Here is a 23,649-nt window from a genome sequence, read left to right as displayed (position 1 = left end):
CTTTTTACTACCTCTGTAAATCCAATGTAATGGGCCTGCCATTATCACCCTGTGTGTGTGTGTGTGTTACAGCACTCCACATTATTAATGCATGGGTTGGTGAACAGTCACTGGGGAATCATCATCCACCTTGATTAGCCGAGCTCTGGGAAAGGAGGGAGGGAGGATGACAGGCAGAGTAAAGAGAGAGGAGAGGAATTCACTTCTACCTAACAACCTCCAACCAAGCTGTGTGTGTCTGCATGTGTGTTTGTGTGTAACAGAGAGATGGTGAGTGTGTTTAAAGTGATGTATTCAGTTCAGTGACCTTTAGACGACCCAGTGATGTTTCAGTTCAGTGACCTTTAGACGACCCAGTGATGCATTCAGTTCAGCGACCTTTAGACGACCCGGTGATGTATTCAGTTCAGTGACCTTTAGACGACCCAGTGATGTATTCAGTTCAGTGACCTTTAGACGACCCGGTGATGTTTCAGTTCAGTGACCTTTAGACGACCCAGTGATGTTTCAGTTAAGTGACCTTTAGACGACCCGGTGATGTATTCAGTTCAGTGACCTTTAGACGATTCCAAATTGAAGTCAGTCAATTCAGGAAGTGATTTAAAGTCAAATACATTTGAAATACTGTAAATAGCTTATCCTTTTCATTGTATTGGAAATTAATTGAAAAAAGATGCGATTTTGACTTCAAATGGAATTGACCCGACCCATGTTAGCTACTTCAGACATGCAGTGTCTCCGAAGAGAGAGGGACCCCCACATTTATAGAGAATGTATTGTGTGTGTGTGACCCCTGCAGCTCTCTGAAGAGAGCGGGACCCCCACATTTATAGAGAATGTATTATGTGTGCGTGTGACCCCCGACAGCTCTCTGAAGAGAGAGAACCCCCACCTGAGTGAAGACGTGGTTCTGATCAGGGCTCTGAGAGACTCCAATCTGCCCAAGTTCCTCACAGACGATGCTGCGCTCTTTGGGTGAGAGAACACACACACACACACACACACACACACACACACACACACACACACACACACACACACAAACCAATGGTGTCCCACAGCTAATGTTACAGCACTATGGAGAAGAATAGAACGTTCCACTCTTATACGTTCATCATGCTTCATCATGCCTCATCATGCCTCATCATGCCTCATCATGCCTCATCATGCCTCATCATACCTCATCATGCCTCGTCATGTCTCATCATGCCTCATCATGCCTCATCATGCCTCATCATGCCTCATCATGTCTCATCATGCCTCATCATGCCTGATCATGCCTCATCATGCCTCATCATGCCTCATCATGTCTCATCATGCCTCATCATGCCTCATCATGCCTCATCATGCCTCATCATGCCTCATCATGTCTCATCATGCCTCATCATGCCTCATCATGCCTCATCATGCCTCATCATGCCTCATCATGCCTTAATGACGTGTGTTTGTCCGTATGACGCCTCTGTGTGTGTGTGACGTCTGTGTATGACGGTTCTGTGTGTGTGACGTCTGTGTGTTTCTGTGTATGACGGTTCTGTGTGTGTGTTTCTGTGTATGACGGTTCTGTGTCTGTGTGTTCTCTGCTCTAGTGGCATCATGTCTGACCTGTTCCCTGGCGTGTCCATCCCTGAACATGACTACGGTGTTCTCCAAACCACCATCCTGGAGTCTCTAGTGAAACGCAACCTGCAGCCCCTACCCAGCATGACGCACAAGGTACTGACCGACCCTACCCAGCATGACGCACAAGGTACTGACCGACCCTACCCAGCATGACGCACAAGGTACTGACTGGCCCTACCCAGCATGACCAACAAGGTACTGACTGACCCTACCCAGCATGACGCACAAGGTACTGACTGACCCTACCCAGCATGACCTACAAGGTACTGACTGACCCTACCCAGCATGACGCACAAGGTACTGACTGACCCTACCCAGCATGACGCACAAGGTACTGACCGACCCTACCCAGCATGACGCACAAGGTACTGACTGACGCTACCCAGCATGACCAACAAGGTACTGACTGACCCTATCCAGCATGACACACAAGGTACTGACTGACCCTACCCAGCATGACGCACAATGTACTGACTGACCCTACCTAGCATGACCAACAAGGTACTGACTGACCCTACCCAGCATGACCAACAAGGTACAGACTGACTGACCCTACCCAGCATGACGCACAAGGTACTGACTGATCCTACCCAGCATGACCAACAAGGTACTGACTGACCCTACCCAGCATGACCAACAAGGTACTGACTGACCCTACCCAGCATGACCAACAAGGTACTGACTGACCCTACCCAGCATGACCAACAAGGTACTGACTGACCCTACCCAGCATGACTAACAAGGTACTGACTGACCCTACCCAGCATGACCAACAAGGTACTGACTGACCCTACCCAGCATGACCAACAAGGTACTGACTGACCCTACCCAGCATGACCAACAAGGTACTGACTGACCCTACCCAGCATGACCAACAAGGTACTGACTGACCCTACCCAGCATGACCAACAAGGTACTGACTGACCCTACCCAGCATGACCAACAAGGTACTGACTGACCCTACCCAGCATGACACACAATGTACTGACTGACCCTACCCAGCTTGGCCAACAAGGTACTGACTGACCCTACCCAGCATGACCAACAAGGTACTGACTGACCCTATCCAGCATGACCTACAAGGTACTGACTGACCCTACCCAGCATGACCAACAAGGTATAGACTGACCCTACCCAGCATGACCAACAAGGTACTGACTGACCCTACCCAGCATGACCAACAAGGTACTGACTGACCCTACCCAGCATGACCAACAAGGTACTGACTCACCCTACCCAGCATGACCAACAATGTACTGACTGACCCTACCCAGCATGACACACAATGTACTGACTGACCCTACCCAGCATGACCAACAAGGTACTGACTGACCCTACCCAGCATGACCAACAAGGTACTGACTGACCCTACCCAGCATGACCAACAAGGTACTGACTCACCCTACCCAGCATGACCAACAATGTACTGACTGACCCTACCCAGCATGACACACAATGTACTGACTGACCCTACCCAGCTTGGCCAACAAGGTACTGACTGACCCTAACCAGCATGACCAACAAGGTACTGACTGACCCTACCCAGCATGACCAACAAGGTACTGACTGACCCTACCCAGCATGACCAACAAGGTACTGACTGACCCTACCCAGCATGACCAACAAGGTACTGACTGACCCTACCCAGCATGACCAACAAGGTACTGACTCACCCTACCCAGCATGACCAACAATGTACTGACTTACCCTACCCAGCATGACCAACAAGGTACTGACTGACCCTACCCAGCATGACACACAATGTACTGACTGACCCTACCCAGCATGACACACAATGTACTGACTGACCCTACCCAGCATGACCAACAAGGTACTGACTGACCCTACCCAGCATGACCAACAAGGTACTGACTCACCCTACCCAGCATGACCAACAAGGTACTGACTGACCCTACCCAGCATGACCAACAAGGTACTGACTGACCCTACCCAGCATGACCAACAAGGTACTGACTCACCCTACCCAGCATGACCAACAAGGTACTGACTGACCCTACCCAGCATGACCAACAAGGTACTGACTCACCCTACCCAGCATGACCAACAATGTACTGACTCACCCTACCCAGCATGACCAACAAGGTACTGACTGACCCTACCCAGCATGACACACAAGGTACTGACTGACTGACTGACTGAACTTGTGTATTCATTTAAATAAACATAATGTAGGCCTCAGAGTGCTTTATATAATTAAGTAATCAATGATGGCTATGTCATTACAAATGATCAAGATTAAACACAAAAACATAATTCAACAAAATCATTCAATTTGGTTCAGTTTGACTTCATATTAAAATACATGAATTAGTGATGATGTATAATCCTTATATGTTTCTCTGTGTGGTTGTAACCCTTCCTCTCCCTCCCTCCAGGTGATCTCTGTGTGGTTGTAACCCTTCCTCTCCCTCCTTCCAGGTGATCTCTGTGTGTTTGTAACCCTTCCTCTCCCTCCTTCCAGGTGATCTCTGTGTGGTTGTAACCCTTCCTCTCCCTCCTTCCAGGTGATCTCTGTGTGGTTGTAACCCTTCCTCTCCCTCCCTCCAGGTGATCTCTGTGTGGTTGTAACCCTTCCTCTCCCTCCCTCCAGGTGATCCAGCTGTATGAGACCATGATAGTACGTCATGGTGTGATGTTGGTGGGTCCTACAGGTGGAGGGAAGACCACGGTCTACTCCATCCTGTCTGATACCTTAGATACCCTGTGGCAGGCTGGCCACGGGAAACACAACCCCTTCTACCTCCCGGTCAAGACATACGTCCTCAACCCCAAGTCTGTCACCATGGGAGAGCTCTACGGAGAGGTACGCCTGGCTGACAATTCATCTGTGCACTAACAGACTCACATACTGTCGTTTCATGTCAACCATTTGATGTCTATGATGTACTGAGGGCTTTGTGGATGTTAATAAAGCTATAGGGGCTGATTCTCTTGACCTCTTCTCACTGCAGCTCTCTGCTCCACTTACAGCACCACTGACCTTTATTTTAACCTGACTATTGTTTCTGGTGTTCTCCTTTAAGATCTGGAGAGTGGCGCATGTCCTCCCCCTTACATGAAGGAGGAGATCCTTCTGACTTAGATAACTGCTGTCCAATTTCCCCGACCAACTTTTAGCGAATAACTTTTTAAACTTCTCACTGTTCTTAATATGAACCAATCCTGTTTTAGACCTGGACACAGCACCGGTTCAGCTGCTACGGTTAGTCTAGGTGATGTGTTAAATAGCTTGGATCATAAACAAAATCTATCTGCCGCCTTATTTATAGACCTTTCAAAGGGCTTTGACACTGTTGACCGTCACATTCTCATTCAAAGGCTGACTGAAATAGGTCTGGGTCAGGCTTTTTGCAAGTGGTTTGAGAATGATCTGTCAGACAGGACTCAATGCATGATCTCTGATGGTGTTCAGTCTAGTTTCCTGGACATTACAAAAGGTGTACCGCAGGGGTCTGTCCTGGGACCTGTTCTCTTTACTATTTAGGTCAATAATACTGGTCTATCTGTTAACTTGTAATATTCATCTGAATGCAGAAGACAGTGTTTACTCTCTCACTTGCTATTGGTTTTTACCAATGTGTAATACAAACATAGGTCACAAAGTGCATAACATGAGCCCCTAACCTTTAATCCCGGACCCCTACAGGTGAACATATTGACCCTGGAGTGGCGTGACGGCCTGATGGCGCTCAGCGTGCGAGCGGCCTGCAACGACACCAGCGATGACCACAAGTGGATCGTGTCGGACGGTCCGGTGGACGCGCTGTGGATTGAGAACATGAACACGGTCCTGGACGACAACAAGATGCTGTGTCTGGCCAACAGCGAACGCATCAAACTGACCCCGTCTATACACATGGTGTTTGAGGTCAGAGAGGGGTCAGGGGTTATAGGTTAGGGGTTCCTCTTCATTGCGTTCTAGTGTTGATGACAAGCGGGACAATCACTATGGACGTCTTTGACATGAACAGATAATAGTGACATGTTAAAGATCCAGACTTTGTAAATGCTCTGCAAACTTTGTGTTGTGTGTCTCAGGTCCAGGACTTATCGGTGGCGTCCCCAGCCACAGTGAGTCGCTGCGGGATGGTCTACATCGACTCTAACGAACTCAAATGGATGCCCTATGTACAGACCTGGATCACTGGCCTGGCTAAAAAGGTGATTTACCATTCTCCTTAACATTGCCCAGACCTGGATCACTGTTCTGACTAACAAGGTGATTTACCAGTCTCCTTAACATTGCCCAGACCTGGATCACTGGCCTGACTAACAAGGTGATTTACCAGTCTCCTTAACATGGTCCAGACCTGGATCACTGGCCTGACTAACAAGGTGATTTACCATTCTCCTTAACATGGCCCAGACCTGGATCACTGGCCTGACTAACAAGGTGATTTACCAGTCTCCTTAATATGGTCCAGACCTGGATCACTGGCCTGACTAACAAGGTGATTTACCAGTCTCCTTAACATGGTCCAGACCTGGATCACTGGCCTGACTAACAAGGTGATTTAACAGTCTCCTTAACATGGTCCAGACCTGGATCACTGGCCTGACTAACAAGGTGATTTACCAGTCTCCTTAACATGGTCCAGACCTGGATCACTGGCCTGGCTAACAAGGTGATTTAACAGTCTCCTTAACATGGTCCAGACCTGGATCACTGGCCTGACTAACAAGGTGATTTACCAGTCTCCTTAACATGGTCCAGACCTGGATCACTGGCCTGACTAACAAGGTGATTTACCAGTCTCCTAGCATGGTCCAGACCTGGATCACTGGCCTGGCTAACAAGGTGATTTACCAGTCTCCTTAACATGGTCCAGACCTGGATCACTGGCCTGACTAACAAGGTGATTTAACAGTCTCCTTAACATGGTCCAGACCTGGATCACTGGCCTGACTAACAAGGTGATTTACCAGTCTCCTTAACATGGTCCAGACCTGGATCACTGGCCTGACTAACAAGGTGATTTACCAGTCTCCTAGCATGGTCCAGACCTGATCACTGGCCTGGCTAACAAGATGGTTTACCAGTCTCCTTAACATGGTCCAGACCTCATCACTGGTCTGACTAACAAGGTGATTTCCTGCGCTGATCACATCTCTACTCCATCAGAATATACATCTACCATGTCTTCAGAATCATAACGCCCCTCTGTGGAAGTAGCTGAGGGCTCAGTCAAGCCTGTTTGGAAATCTGTATTCTCATGTTATCGTTCTGTGAAGATCACAGAGAATGTCGCGTGTCTCAGACCAAAGACAGAGGTGTATCTAACTATATAGATGGCTAGAATGGTACTCCTACCGTCAGTGTCAGCAGATCCATCATAAACATCAACCACCACAACACATCAAAGATCATCATGTGCCCCGTCACCTCTAACCTTTACACATTCTCTCTTCGTCACCTCTAACCTTTACACATTCTCTCTTCATCACCTCTAACCTTTACACATTCTCTCTTCGTCACCTCTAACCTTTACACATTCTCTCTTCATCACCTCTAACCTTTACACATTCTCTCTTCGTCACCTCTAACCTTTACACATTCTCTCTTCGTCACCTCTAACCTTTACACATTCTCTCTTCATCACCTCTAACCTTTACACATTCTCTCTTCGTCACCTCTAACCTTTACACATTCTCTCTTCGTCACCTCTAACCTTTACACATTCTCTCTTCATCACCTCTAACCTTTACACATTCTCTCTTCGTCACCTCTAACCTTTACACATTCTCTCTTCGTCACCTCTAACCTTTACACATTCTCTCTTCATCACCTCTAACCTTTACACATTCTCTCTTCATCACCTCTAACCTTTACACATTCTCTCTTCATCACCTCTAACCTTTACACATTCTCTCTTCGTCACCTCTAACCTTTACACATTCTCTCTTCATCACCTCTAACCTTTACACATTCTCTCTTCATCACCTCTAACCTTTACACATTCTCTCTTCGTCACCTCTAACCTTTACACATTCTCTCTTCGTCACCTCTAACCTTTACACATTCTCTCTTCGTCACCTCTAACCTTTACACATTCTCTCTTCGTCACCTCTAACCTTTACACATTCTCTCTTCATCACCTCTAACCTTTACACATTCTCTCTTCATCACCTCTAACCTTTACACATTCTCTCTTCGTCACCTCTAACCTTTACACATTCTCTCTTCATCACCTCTAACCTTTACACATTCTCTCTTCGTCACCTCTAACCTTTACACATTCTCTCTTCATCACCTCTAACCTTTACACATTCTCTCTTCATCACCTCTAACCTTTACACATTCTCTCTTCATCACCTCTAACCTTTACACATTCTCTCTTCGTCACCTCTAACCTTTACACATTCTCTCTTCGTCACCTCTAACCTTTACACATTCTCTCTTCGTCACCTCTAACCTTTACACATTCTCTCTTCATCACCTCTAACCTTTACACATTCTCTCTTCATCACCTCTAACCTTTACACATTCTCTCTTCATCACCTCTAACCTTTACACATTCTCTCTTCGTCACCTCTAACCTTTACACATTCTCTCTTCGTCACCTCTAACCTTTACACATTCTCTCTTCGTCACCTCTAACCTTTACACATTCTCTCTTCGTCACCTCTAACCTTTACACATTCTCTCTTCGTCACCTCTAACCTTTACACATTCTCTCTTCATCACCTCTAACCTTTACACATTCTCTCTTCGTCACCTCTAACCTTTACACATTCTCTCTTCGTCACCTCTAACCTTTACACATTCTCTCTTCGTCACCTCTAACCTTTACACATTCTCTCTTCGTCACCTCTAACCTTTACACATTCTCTCTTCGTCACCTCTAACCTTTACACATTCTCTCTTCGTCACCTCTAACCTTTACACATTCTCTCTTCATCACCTCTAACCTTTACACATTCTCTCTTCATCACCTCTAACCTTTACACATTCTCTCTTCATCACCTCTAACCTTTACACATTCTCTCTTCATCACCTCTAACCTTTACACATTCTCTCTTCGTCACCTCTAACCTTTACACATTCTCTCTTCATCACCTCTAACCTTTACACATTCTCTCTTCGTCACCTCTAACCTTTACACATTCTCTCTTCATCACCTCTAACCTTTACACATTCTCTCTTCGTCACCTCTAACCTTTACACATTCTCTCTTCATCACCTCTAACCTTTACACATTCTCTCTTCATCACCTCTAACCTTTACACATTCTCTCTTCATCACCTCTAACCTTTACACATTCTCTCTTCATCACCTCTAACCTTTACACATTCTCTCTTCATCACCTCTAACCTTTACACATTCTCTCTTCGTCACCTCTAACCTTTACACATTCTCTCTTCGTCACCTCTAACCTTTACACATTCTCTCTTCATCACCTCTAACCTTTACACATTCTCTCTTCGTCACCTCTAACCTTTACACATTCTCTCTTCGTCACCTCTAACCTTTACACATTCTCTCTTCGTCACCTCTAACCTTTACACATTCTCTCTTCATCACCTCTAACCTTTACACATTCTCTCTTCGTCACCTCTAACCTTTACACATTCTCTCTTCGTCACCTCTAACCTTTACACATTCTCTCTTCGTCACCTCTAACCTTTACACATTCTCTCTTCATCACCTCTAACCTTTACACATTCTCTCTTCGTCACCTCTAACCTTTACACATTCTCTCTTCGTCACCTCTAACCTTTACACATTCTCTCTTCATCACCTCTAACCTTTACACATTCTCTCTTCGTCACCTCTAACCTTTACACATTCTCTCTTCATCACCTCTAACCTTTACACATTCTCTCTTCGTCACCTCTAACCTTTACACATTCTCTCTTCGTCACCTCTAACCTTTACACATTCTCTCTTGCATCATTAGAGGAGGATCCTGTGAACTGTCTCTGTCTTTATGATAACTGTCTTTAAATGGTTTTATATCCTTCCTCGTGCTGCTGCTGCTGTTTCTGATGTTATAGCTGACAGATGTTACAGACCTACAGTGTTGTCAGAGATGGGTTTTATCTGCTGTTGTTTCTGATGTTACAGACCTACAGTGTTGTCAGAGATGGGTTTTATCTGCTGTTGTTTCTGATGTTACAGACCTACAGTGTTGTCAGAGATGGGTTTTACCTGCTGTTGTTTCTGATGTTACAGACCTACAGTGTTGTCAGAGATGGGTTTTATCTGCTGTTGTTTCTGATGTTACAGACCTACAGTGTTGTCAGAGATGGGTTATATCTGCTGTTGTTTCTGATGTTATAGCTGACAGATGTTACAGACCTACAGTGTTGTCAGAGATGGGTTATATCTGCTGTTACAGACCTACAGTGTTGTCAGAGATGGGTTATATCTGATGTTACAGACCTACAGTGTTGTCAGAGATGGGTTATATCTGCTGTTGTGTCTGATGTTACAGACCTACAGTGTTGTCAGAGATGGGTTATATCTGATGTTACAGACCTACAGTGTTGTCAGAGGTGGGTTTTATCTGCTGTTACAGACCTACAGTGTTGTCAGAGGTGGGTTTTATCTGCTGTTGTGTCTGATGTTACAGACCTACAGTGTTGTCAGAGATGGGTTATATCTGCTGTTACAGACCTACAGTGTTGTCAGAGATGGGTTATATCTGATGTTACAGACCTACAGTGTTGTCAGAGATGGGTTATATCTGATGTTACAGACCTACAGTGTTGTCAGAGATGGGTTATATCTGATGTTACAGACCTACAGTGTTGTCAGAGATGGGTTATATCTGATGTTACAGACCTACAGTGTTGTCAGAGATGGGTTATATCTGCTGTTGTGTCTGATGTTACAGACCTACAGTGTTGTCAGAGATGGGTTATATCTGCTGTTGTGTCTGATGTTACAGACCTACAGTGTTGTCAGAGATGGGTTATATCTGATGTTACAGACCTACAGTGTTGTCAGAGATGGGTTATATCTGATGTTACAGACCTACAGTGTTGTCAGAGATGGGTTATATCTGCTGTTGTGTCTGATGTTACAGACCTACAGTGTTGTCAGAGGTGGGTTTTATCTGCTGTTACAGACCTACAGTGTTGTCAGAGATGGGTTATATCTGATGTTACAGACCTACAGTGTTGTCAGAGGTGGGTTTTATCTGCTGTTACAGACCTAGTGTTGTCAGAGGTGGGTTTTACCTGCTGTTGTGTCTGATGTTACAGACCTACAGTGTTGTCAGAGATGGGTTATATCTGCTGTTGTGTCTGATGTTACAGACCTACAGTGTTGTCAGAGATGGGTTTTATCTGCTGTTGTGTCTGATGTTACAGACCTACAGTGTTATCTGCTGTTGTTTCTGATGTTACAGACCTACAGTGTTGTCAGAGATGGGTTATATCTGCTGTTGTGTCTGATGTTACAGACCTACAGTGTTGTCAGAGATGGGTTTTATCTGCTGTTGTGTCTGATGTTACAGACCTACAGTGTTATCTGCTGTTGTTTCTGATGTTACAGACCTACAGTGTTGTCAGAGATGGGTTATATCTGCTGTTGTGTCTGATGTTACAGGCCTACAGTGTTATCTGCTGTTGTTTCTGATGATACAGACCTACAGTGTTATCTGCTGTTGTTTCTGATGTTACAGACCTACAGTGTTGTCAGAGATGGGTTATATCTGCGTTGTGTCTGATGTTATAGCTGACAGATGATGTATCTTGATTACTTTCTATTGATTGATTGGTTGACATGGATTTTTATCTTAATTCAAAAGCCAACTTTTACCTGGCTTTTCTTGATGTCCTGATCATACATTTAACTTGCCCTGCTTCTCACTCTCTCTGCCCTCTCTGCTCTCTCTGCCCTCTCTGTTGCTGTCTCCCCCTATCCTCCTCTCCCTTCTACCTCCTCCACCCCCCCTCCCCCCCAGCTCCCTGAAGCAGTGTGTGTGTACCTGTTGGCGTTGTTTGAGCAGTACGTGGAGAAGGGTCTTCAGTTTGTGTGGAAGCGTTGTGTCCAGGCCATGGGCCAGGTGGACATCAGTAAGGTCACTACCCTCTGCTGCCTGTTGGAGGCGCTGCTTCTGGGAGACGGAAGACCAGACCTCAAGATGGTAGGCTAAATGTTACTAGAACGCAGCATGACCACAACCACATGTTAACCAGTCATTATACACATCTTTAAACTGGGTGGTTCGAGCCCTGAAAGCTGATTGGCTGACAGACGTGGTATATCAGACCGTATACCACAGGTATGACAAAATATTTATTTTTTACTTCTCTAATTACGTTGTCGACCAGTTTATAATAGCAATAAGGCACCTTGGGGGTTTGTGGTATATGGCCAATATAGCACGGCTAAGGGCTGTATCCAGGCACTCAGCGTTGCGTTGTGCGTAGAACAGCCCTTAGCCATGGTATATTGACCATATACCACACCCCCTCGGGCCTTATTGCTTATTAAGTATAGTTCCATCTCTGTGTGTGTGTGTGTGTGTGTGTGTGTGTGTGTGTGTGTGTGTGTGTGTGTGTGTGTGTGTGTGTGTGTGTGTGTGTTCTAGGAAGCTAAGCACCTGAACAGTGTGTTGTGTCAGACGTTTGTGTTCTGCTACCTGTGGTCTGTGGGGGGTAACCTGACTGACAGCCACTGGGATGCCTTCGACAGCTTCGTCAGACAACAGTTTGAAGACAATAATGATGCCAAGGTTAGTAGGGCCTTCATCACCATCGCTATAATCATCATCAGAGTCAGAATAATTATACTAATAATAATTATCATTGTCATCATTTGTAGCCAGAATTATAATAATCATCATTATTGTCAGAATTTTAATCATCATCATTATTGTCAGAATTTTAATCATCACCATTATTGTCAGAATTGTAATCATCATCATCATTATAGTCAGAATTATAATCATCCTCATTATAGTCAGAATTATAATCATCCTCATTATAGTCAGAATTATAATAATCATCATTATTGTCAGAATTTTAATCATCATCATTATTGTCAGAATTGTAATCATCATCATCATTATAGTCAGAATTATAATCATCCTCATTATAGTCAGAATTATGATCATCATCATAGTCAGAATTATAATCATCCTCATTATAGTCAGAATTATAATCATCATCATAGTCAGAATTATGATCATAGTCAGAATTATAAACATCATCATAGTCAGAATTATAATCATCATTATAGTCAGAATTATAATAATCATCATTATAGTCAGAATTATAATCATCATTATAGTCAGAATTATAATAATCATCATTATAGTCAGAATTATAATCATCATTATAGTCAGAATTATGATCATCATCATAGTCAGAGTTATGATCATCATCATAGTCAGAATTATGATCATCGTCATAGTCAGAATTCTAATCATCATTATAGTCAGAATTATAATAATCATCATTATAGTAAGAATTATAATCATCATTATTATAGTCAGAATTATAATCATCATCATCATAGTCAGAATTATGATCATCATTATAGTCAGAATTATGATCATCATCATCATCATAGTCAGAATTATGATCATCGTCATAGTCAGAATTCTAATCATCATCATCATCATCATCATTATAGTCAGATATATAATCCTCATCCTCATTATAGTCAGATATATAATCATCATTATAGTCAGAATTATAATCATCATCATAGTCAGAATTATAATCATCATTATAGTCAGAATTATAATCACCATCATAGTCAGAATTATGATCATCATTATAGTCAGAATTATAATCATCATCATCATTATAGTCAGAATTATAATAATCATTATAGTCAGAATTATCAACATCATTATAGTCAGAATTATAATCATCATTATAGTCAGAATTATCAACATCATCATAGTCAGAATTATAATCATCATTATAGTCAGAATTATCAACATCATCATAGTCAGAATTATAATCATCATTATAGTCAGAATTATAATCATCATCATCATAGTCAGAATTATCAACATCATCATAGTCAGAATTATAATCATCATTATAGTCAGAATTATAATACTCATCATAGTCAGAATTATAATCATCATCATAGTCATAATTATAATCATCATCATTGTAGTCAGAATTATAATCATCATTATAGTCAGAATTATCAACATCATCATAGTCAGAATTATGATCATCATCATTATAGTCAGAATTATGATCATCATCATTATAGTCAGAATTATGATCATCATTATAGTCAGAATTATGATCATCATTATAGTCAGAATTATAATAATCATCATTATAGTCAGAATTATAATCATCATTATAGTCAGAATTATGATCATCATTATAGTCAGAATTATAATAATCTTTATTATAGTAAGAATTATAATCATCATCATTATAGTCAGAATTATGATCATCATCATTATATTCAGAAATATAATCATCATCATCATTATAGTCAGAATTATGATCATCATCATTATAGTCAGAAATATAATCATCATCCTCATTATAGTCAGAATTATAATCATCATCATTATAGTCAGAATTATGATCATCATCATAGTCATAATTATAGTCATCATCCTCATTATAGTCAGAATTATAATCATCATCATCATCATAGTCAGAAATATAATCATCATCATCATTATAGTCAGAATTATAATCATCATCATTATAGTCAGAATTATAATCATCATTATAGTCAGAAATATAATCATCATCATAGTCAGAAATATAATCATCATCATAGTCAGAATTATGATCATCATCATCATAGTAAGAATTATAATCATCTTCATCATTATAGTCAGATATATAATCATCATCATAGTCAGAATTATGATCATCATTATAGTCAGAATTATAATCATCATTATAGTCAGAATTATAATACTCATCATTATAGTCAGAATTATAATCATCATCATTGTAGTCAGAATTATAATCATCATTATAGTCAGAATTATCAACATCATCATAGTCAGAATTATGATCATCATTATAGTCAGAATTATAATAATCAACATTATAGTAAGAATTATAATCATCATCATTATAGTCAGAATTATAATCATCATCATTATAGTCAGAATTATAATCATCATCATCATTATAGTCAGAATTATAATCATCATCATTATAGTCAGAATTATAATCATCATCATCATTATAGTCAGAATTATAATCATCATTATAGTCAGAATTATAATCATCATTATAGTCAGAAATATAATCATCATCATCATTATAGTCAGAATTATAATCATCATTATAGTCAGAATTATAATCATCATCATCATCATAGTCAGAATTATAATCATCATCATTATAGTCAGAATTATAATAATCATCATTATAGTCAGAATTATGATCATCATTATAGTCAGAATTATGATCATCATTATAGTCAGAATTATAATAATCAACATTATAGTCAGAATTATAATCATCATCATTATAGTCAGAATTATAATCATCATCATCATTATAGTCAGAATTATAATCATCATTATAGTCAGAATTATAATCGTCATTATAGTCAGAAATATAATCATCATCATCATTATAGTCAGAATTATAATCATCATTATAGTCAGAATTATAATCATCATCATCATCATAGTCAGAATTAGAATCATCATCATCATTATAGTCAGAATTCTACAGCATGCCATGCTTATCACACACACAGGGGGAGAGAGACACACTATACTGTTTTCTTTTCCATACCATCAGAAGGCTGCATTTAAAAAAAAACGGCATTTCCAGACAGGTTCAAAGCTTTATCTATTACCAGAGTCCAACTTAACCTGCCCTGACTGCCATACATATTACTGAAGGCCAACACTGAAGGCCAGGTGCTAGCTAGTATTAGCATGCTACAGAGGTGTAACTGGGGAATGGGGATTCTGTCCTGTTTTCTTCTAAGGTTAAATGTTCTTATCTGAAACTCCATGGGCAAGAACTAGGACCAGACCCTTTCTGCCTGGCTAGAATTTTCTCTTTCAAGCCGAACTGAACTCGAGAACTAACTTCTCTCGTTAAAATCTGCATATGTAACATCGACATTAGTCAAAACATTTATTTTGATTTCCACAATGCCACTTTCCCACTACCACATGATAAACAGCTGCCCACTACCACAGGATAAACAACTGCCCACTACCACATGATAAACAGCTGCCCACTACCACAGGATAAACAGCTGCCCACTACCACAGGATAAACAGCTGCCCACTACCACAGGATAAACAGCTGCCCACTACCACAGGATAAACAACTGCCCACTACCACAGGATAAACAGCTGCCCACTACCACAGGATAAACAGCTGTGGTGATTACGGTCTATCCATTGATACAGCAGAACACAGACAGTGAGACAGTCCTGTCCAGTAGCACAGGATAAACAGCTGTGGTGATTACGGTCTATCCATTGATACAGCAGAACACAGACAGTGAGACAGTCCTGTCCAGTAGCACAGTGGGTCGAACTTTGTTTACACAAGACAACACGTCGCACATATTTTTACTGGTGAAATACTGCACCAAACACCTTAAGTAGATGTATTGATAAATGTCCTACTACACCTTAGCTGGATGTATTGGTAAATATATCCTACTGCACCCAACACCTGAGCTAGATGTATTGATAAATATCCTACTGCATCAAACACCTGAGCTAGATGTATTGATAAATATCCTACTGCGTCAAACACCTTAGGTAGATTTATTGAGAAATGACCTACTGCGTCACACACCTGAGCTAGATGTATTGAGAAATATCCTACTGCACCCAACACCTGAGCTAGATGTATTGATAAATATCCTACTGCACCAAACACCTTAGCTAGATGTATTGATAAATATCCTACTGCACCAAACACCTTAGGTAGATGTATTGATAAATATCCTACTGCATCACACACCTGAGGTAGATGTATTGATAAACGTCATACTGCATCACACACCTTAGGTAGATGTATTGATAAATACCCTACTGCACCCAACACCTTAGCTAGATGTATTGATAATTGTCCTACTGCACCCAACACCTTGGCTAGATGTATTTATAATTGTCCTACTGCACCCAACACCTTAGCTAGATGTATTGATAATTGTCCTACTGCACCCAACACCTGAGCTAGAAGTATTGATAAATATCCTACTGCACCCAACACCTGAGCTAGAAGTATTGATAAATATCCTACTGCACCCAACACCTGAGCTAGAAGTACTGATAATTATCCTACTGCACCCAACACCTGAGCTAGAAGTATTGATAAATATCCTACTGCACCCAACACCTGAGCTAGAAGTATTGATAAATATCCTACTGCACCCAACACCTGAGCTAGAAGTATTGATAAATACCCTACTGCACCCAACACCTTAGCTAGATGTATTGATAATTATCCTACTGCACCCAACACCTGAGCTAGAAGTATTGATAAATATCCTACTGCACCCAACACCTGAGCTAGAAGTATTGATAAATATCCTACTGCACCCAACACCTGAGCTAGAAGTACTGATAAATATCCTACTGCACCCAACACCTGAGCTAGATGTATTGATAAATATCCTACTGCACCCAACACCTGAGCTAGATGTATTGATAAATATCCTACTGCACCCAACACCTGAGCTAGATGTAAACTTCCGCGACTAAATGCTCCTTTGCACAAACGTCTAAATTAATGACAGATTTCTTGAGTTATCTTAAATTCATTCTGATTCTTTATAGGAAGTGAAACTGGCTTTGTTCCCACGGTGTCTCATGGGGGACAAACATCAGTAACTGCCACATCAATCCACACCTCCAAGACTGACATTTTTCTTCATAAGCAACAGATAAACACTTGCTGAATCGGTGCGTTCAGTCACTCTTTAAGTCCCCTGAAAGGGTTTAAAATCAAATAGAGGCCTTACCTGTGGAATCAATTCAATCTGTAGACTGCTACCACTTATGAACATCTGACGAAGACTGCTACCATTATAAGTGTATTCAGTTGTTTTTAACAATTGGATATGTGCAACAAAAACGTGCTGTAAAGGCCGTTTTAGTAGATGGATATGAACATATTGAAATGAACATCTCTAAAGGTTTTGGTAGGAAAACCTCTGTCTGTCCCCTCAGAAATAAGGACAGCAGGTGAACGAGGCTGGAAGAGAAGGAGATTTCATATACCTGCTGAGAACTTTCAATGCATTCCATCATGCCATCAATGGAGACTATGGTTGCCATTGGTTGGTATCACAGTAATGATATCCAATAGGAACTCTCTACTTTCCTGTTCTGGAAGTGTCCCCGGGGTTGTAACAGTGTAATGATGGATAGAATGTTGTATTCCTTGAGTGAGTCCGTGGAGGAGTAGAATATGCATCATTTACCTGTTAGTGGAGTGAGAGAGTGTGAGGGAGAAAGGGTGAAGGGTGAATGTGTTATGGTCCATAACTAACAGAGATGATTTGTCCTGGAGGATCTAAACGTGCATGCACACACACACCCCCAGACACCAACACAAGGCTGGTGAAGTCTGTCTCTGGGGATAACTCATGTGCAGCTCAGAGAACCTGAGGCGACTGTCGCTCTGTCTTCTGTGGAGTTAGGGGCCATTATGTACCCATTCATATTCCTGTCTACTGTGGAGTTAGGGGCCATTGTGTACACATTAATATTCCTGTCTACTGTGGAGTTATGGGCCAATATGGACACATTATTATGCGTGTCTACTGTGGAGTTAGGGGCCATTATGTACCCATTCACATTCCTATCTACTGTGGAATTATGGGCCATTATCTACCCATTCACATTCCTATCTACTGTGGAGTTAGGGCCATTATGTACCCGTTCACATTCCTATCTACTGTGGAGTTAGGGGGCATTGTGTACACATTAATATCCCTGTGTGTGTGTAATGATATGTGTGCCAGTTTCCGTGCCCGCTAGCCCTGGAGTTGGTGGCTGGCTCTCGCTGACAGTAAACAAACCACACGCACCCACTCACCTCGAACAGCAGGACACCAAGTCCAGGGGGACAAACACAGCACACAAACTCTCACACACTGCATGGGGGGGAACACAAACTCTCACACACTGCAGGGGAGGAACACAAACTCTCACACACTGCAGGGGGGAGGTTCTAGTAACATTTAGCCTACCATCTTGAGGTCTGGTCACACACTGCAGAACACATGCGCAGGGCGGTGAAAACACAGTCAACAACTAAGAGCACAGGCTTCTCCAGGCATCAGTTACCTTAACATAGAGACACACAGGCCTCTCCAGGCATCAGTTACCTAAACATAGAGACACACAGGCTTCTCCAGGCATCAGTTACCTAAACATAGAGACACACAGGCCTCTCCAGGCATCAGTTACCTAAACATAGAGACACACAGGCCTCTCCAGGCATCAGTTACCTAAACATAGAGACACACAGGCTTCTCCAGGCATCAGTTACCTAAACATAGAGACACACAGGCCTCTCCAGGCATCAGTTACCTAAACATAGAGACACACAGGCCTCTCCAGGCATCAGTTACCTAAACATAGAGACACACAGGCCTCTCCAGGCATCAGTTACCTAAACATAGAGACACACAGGCTTCTCCAGGCATCAGTTACCTAAACATAGAGACACACAGGCCTCTCCAGGCATCAGTTACCTAAACATAGAGACACACAGGCCTCTCCAGGCATCAGTTACCTAAACATAGAGACACACAGGCCTCTCCAGGCATCAGTTACCTTAACATAGAGACACACAGGCCTCTCCAGGCATCAGTTACCTAAACATAGAGACACACAGGCCTCTCCAGGCATCAGTTACCTAAACATAGAGACACACAGGCCTCTCCAGGCATCAGTTACCTAAACATAGAGACACACAGGCTTCTCCAGGCATCAGTTACCTAAACATAGAGACACACAGGCCTCTCCAGGCATCAGTTACCTAAACATAGAGACACACAGGCCTCTCCAGGCATCAGTTACCTAAACATAGAGACACACAGGCCTCTCCAGGCATCAGTTACCTAAACATAGAGACACACAGGCCTCTCCAGGCATCAGTTACCTAAACATAGAGACACACAGGCCTCTCCAGGCATCAGTTACCTAAACATAGAGACACACAGGCCTCTCCAGGCATCAGTTACCTAAACATAGAGACACACAGGCTTCTCCAGGCATCAGTTACCTAAACATAGAGACACACAGGCCTCTCCAGGCATCAGTTACCTAAACATAGAGACACACAGGCTTCTCCAGGCATCAGTTACCTTAACATAGAGACACACAGGCCTCTCCAGGCATCAGTTACCTAAACATAGAGACACACAGGCCTCTCCAGGCATCAGTTACCTAAACATAGAGACACACAGGCCTCTCCAGGCATCAGTTACCTAAACATAGAGACACACAGGCCTCTCCAGGCATCAGTTACCTAAACATAGAGACACACAGGCCTCTCCAGGCATCAGTTACCTAAACATAGAGACACACAGGCCTCTCCAGGCATCAGTTACCTAAACATAGAGACACACAGGCTTCTCCAGGCATCAGTTACCTAAACATAGAGACACACAGGCCTCTCCAGGCATCAGTTACCTAAACATAGAGACACACAGGCCTCTCCAGGCATCAGTTACCTAAACATAGAGACACACAGGCCTCTCCAGGCATCAGTTACCTAAACATAGAGACACACAGGCCTCTCCAGGCATCAGTTACCTAAACATAGAGACACACAGGCCTCTCCAGGCATCAGTTACCTAAACATAGAGACACACAGGCCTCTCCAGGCATCAGTTACCTAAACATAGAGACACACAGGCTTCTCCAGGCATCAGTTACCTAAACATAGAGACACACAGGCCTCTCCAGGCATCAGTTACCTAAACATAGAGACACACAGGCCTCTCCAGGCATCAGTTACCTAAACATAGAGACACACAGGCCTCTCCAGGCATCAGTTACCTAAACATAGAGACACACAGGCCTCTCCAGGCATCAGTTACCTAAACATAGAGACACACAGGCCTCTCCAGGCATCAGTTACCTAAACATAGAGACACACAGGCCTCTCCAGGCATCAGTTACCTTAACATAGAGACACACAGGCCTCTCCAGGCATCAGTTACCTAAACATAGAGACACACAGGCTTCTCCAGGCATCAGTTACCTAAACATAGAGACACACAGGCCTCTCCAGGCATCAGTTACCTAAACATAGAGACACACAGGCCTCTCCAGGCATCAGATACCTAAACATAGAGACACACAGGCTTCTCCAGGCATCAGTTACCTAAACATAGAGACACACAGGCCTCTCCAGGCATCAGTTACCTTAACATAGAGACACACAGGCCTCTCCAGGCATCAGTTACCTAAACATAGAGACACACAGGCCTCTCCAGGCATCAGTTACCCTAACATAGAGACACACAGGCTTCTCCAGGCATCAGTTACCTAAACATAGAGACACACAGACCTCTCCAGGCATCAGTTACCTAAACATAGAGACACACAGGCTTCTCCAGGCATCAGTTACCTAAACATAGAGACACACAGGCCTCTCCAGGCATCAGTTACCTAAACATAGAGACACACAGGCCTCTCCAGGCATCAGTTACCCTAACATAGAGACACACAGGCCTCTCCAGGCATCAGTTACCCTAACATAGAGACACACAGGCTTCTCCAGGCATCAGTTACCTAAACATAGAGACACACAGGCCTCTCCAGGCATCAGTTACCTTAACATAGAGACACACAGGCCTCTCCAGGCATCAGTTACCTAAACATAGAGACACACAGGCCTCTCCAGGCATCAGTTACCTAAACATAGAGACACACAGGCCTCTCCAGGCATCAGTTACCTAAACATAGAGACACACAGGCCTCTCCAGGCATCAGTTACCTTAACATAGAGACACACAGGCCTCTCCAGGCATCAGTTACCTAAACATAGAGACACACAGGCCTCTCCAGGCATCAGTTACCTAAACATAGAGACACACAGGCCTCTCCAGGCATCAGTTACCTAAACATAGAGACACACAGGCCTCTCCAGGCATCAGTTACCTAAACATAGAGACACACAGGCTTCTCCAGGCATCAGTTACCTAAACATAGAGACACACAGGCCTCTCCAGGCATCAGTTACCTAAACATAGAGACACACAGGCCTCTCCAGGCATCAGTTACCTAAACATAGAGACACACAGGCCTCTCCAGGCATCAGTTACCTAAACATAGAGACACACAGGCCTCTCCAGGCATCAGTTACCTAAACATAGAGACACACAGGCCTCTCCAGGTATCAGTTACCTAAACATAGAGACACACAGGCCTCTCCAGGCATCAGTTACCTAAACATAGAGACACACAGGCCTCTCCAGGCATCAGTTACCTAAACATAGAGACACACAGGCCTCTCCAGGCATCAGTTACCTAAACATAGAGACACACAGGCCTCTCCAGGCATCAGTTACCTAAACATAGAGACACACAGGCCTCTCCAGGCATCAGTTACCTAAACATAGAGACACACAGGCCTCTCCAGGCATCAGTTACCTAAACATAGAGACACACAGGCCTCTCCAGGCATCAGTTACCTTAACATAGAGACACACAGGCCTCTCCAGTCATCAGTTACCTAAACATAGAGACACACAGGCCTCTCCAGGCATCAGTTACCTAAACATAGAGACACACAGGCCTCTCCAGGCATCAGTTACCTAAACATAGAGACACACAGGCCTCTCCAGGCATCAGTTACCTAAACATAGAGACACACAGGCCTCTCCAGGCATCAGTTACCTAAACATAGAGACACACAGGCTTCTCCAGGCATCAGTTACCTAAACATAGAGACACACAGGCCTCTCCAGGCATCAGTTACCTAAACATAGAGACACACAGGCCTCTCCAGGCATCAGTTACCTTAACATAGAGACACACAGGCCTCTCCAGGCATCAGTTACCTTAACATAGAGACACACAGGCCTGCACCCTTTAATGGCGTTCTGACCACCAAACTGTTTCATCCTGACATGGATTTGTCTACCTGCTTCCATCATGACATTTCCCGTGTTAGAATATATGAAACATTATTACTATCAACCCTGATAGATCTGTATGACTTAGGGACAGTAAATACTATCAACCCTGTTAGATCTGTATGACTTAGGGACAGTACATACTATCAACCCTGTTAGATCTGTATGAATTAGGGACAGTACATACTATCAACCCTGTTAGATCTGTATGACTTAGGGACAGTAAATACTATCATCCCTGTTAGATCTGTATGACTTAGGGACAGTAAATACTATCAACCCTGTTAGATCTGTATGACTTAGGGACAGTAAATACTATCATCCCTGTTAGATCTGTATGACTTAGGGACAGTAAATACTATCAACCCTGTTAGATCTGTATGACTTAGGGACAGGTAATACTATTAACCCTGTTAGATCTGTATGACTTAGGGACAGTAAATACTATCAACCCTGTTAGATCTGTATGACTTAGGGACAGGTAATACTATCACCCCTGTTAGATCTGTATGACTTAGGGACAGTAAATACTATCAACCCTGTTAGATCTGTATGACTTAGGGACAGTAAATACTATCAACCCTGTTAGATCTGTATGACTTAGGGACAGTAAATACTATCAACCCTGTTAGATCTGTATGACTTAGGGACAGTAAATACTATCAACCCTGTTAGATCTGTATGACTTAGGGACAGTACATACTATCAACCCTGTTACATCTGTATGACTTAGGGACAGTAAATACTATCAACCCTGTTAGATCTGTATGAATTAGGGACAGTAAATACTATCATCCCTGTTAGATCTGTATGACTTAGGGACAGTACATACTATCAACCCTGTTAGATCTGTATGACTTAGGGACAGTAAATACTATCAACCCTGTTAGATCTGTATGACTTAGGGACAGTAAATACTATCAACCCTGTTAGATCTGTATGACTTAGGGACAGTAAATACTATCAACCCT

The 23,649-nt window shown here is 42.8% G+C and overlaps 1 protein-coding gene across 1 annotated transcript in view; it reads left to right on the top strand.

Moving 5' to 3' along the window:
- Positions 1-23,649, top strand: part of LOC110533220 (dynein, axonemal, heavy chain 6) — a 191,597-nt gene that overhangs the window by 61,967 nt on the left and 105,981 nt on the right. Inside the window, exons 34-40 of the mRNA XM_090188666.1 lie at positions 868-975; positions 1,590-1,716; positions 4,235-4,447; positions 5,291-5,512; positions 5,683-5,805; positions 11,556-11,738; positions 12,186-12,329. Coding sequence (XP_090044792.1) covers positions 868-975; positions 1,590-1,716; positions 4,235-4,447; positions 5,291-5,512; positions 5,683-5,805; positions 11,556-11,738; positions 12,186-12,329 — 1,120 coding nt within the window. The remainder of the gene's footprint in view (positions 1-867; positions 976-1,589; positions 1,717-4,234; positions 4,448-5,290; positions 5,513-5,682; positions 5,806-11,555; positions 11,739-12,185; positions 12,330-23,649) is intronic.

Source organism: Oncorhynchus mykiss, chromosome 10 (genome assembly GCF_057628025.1).
Source record: "Oncorhynchus mykiss isolate SJ-2025 chromosome 10, ASM5762802v1, whole genome shotgun sequence".
Lineage (NCBI taxonomy): Eukaryota > Metazoa > Chordata > Actinopteri > Salmoniformes > Salmonidae > Oncorhynchus > Oncorhynchus mykiss.
Note: the sequence above shows the minus strand (reverse complement) of the source record. Positions and strands in the feature narration are given on the sequence as shown.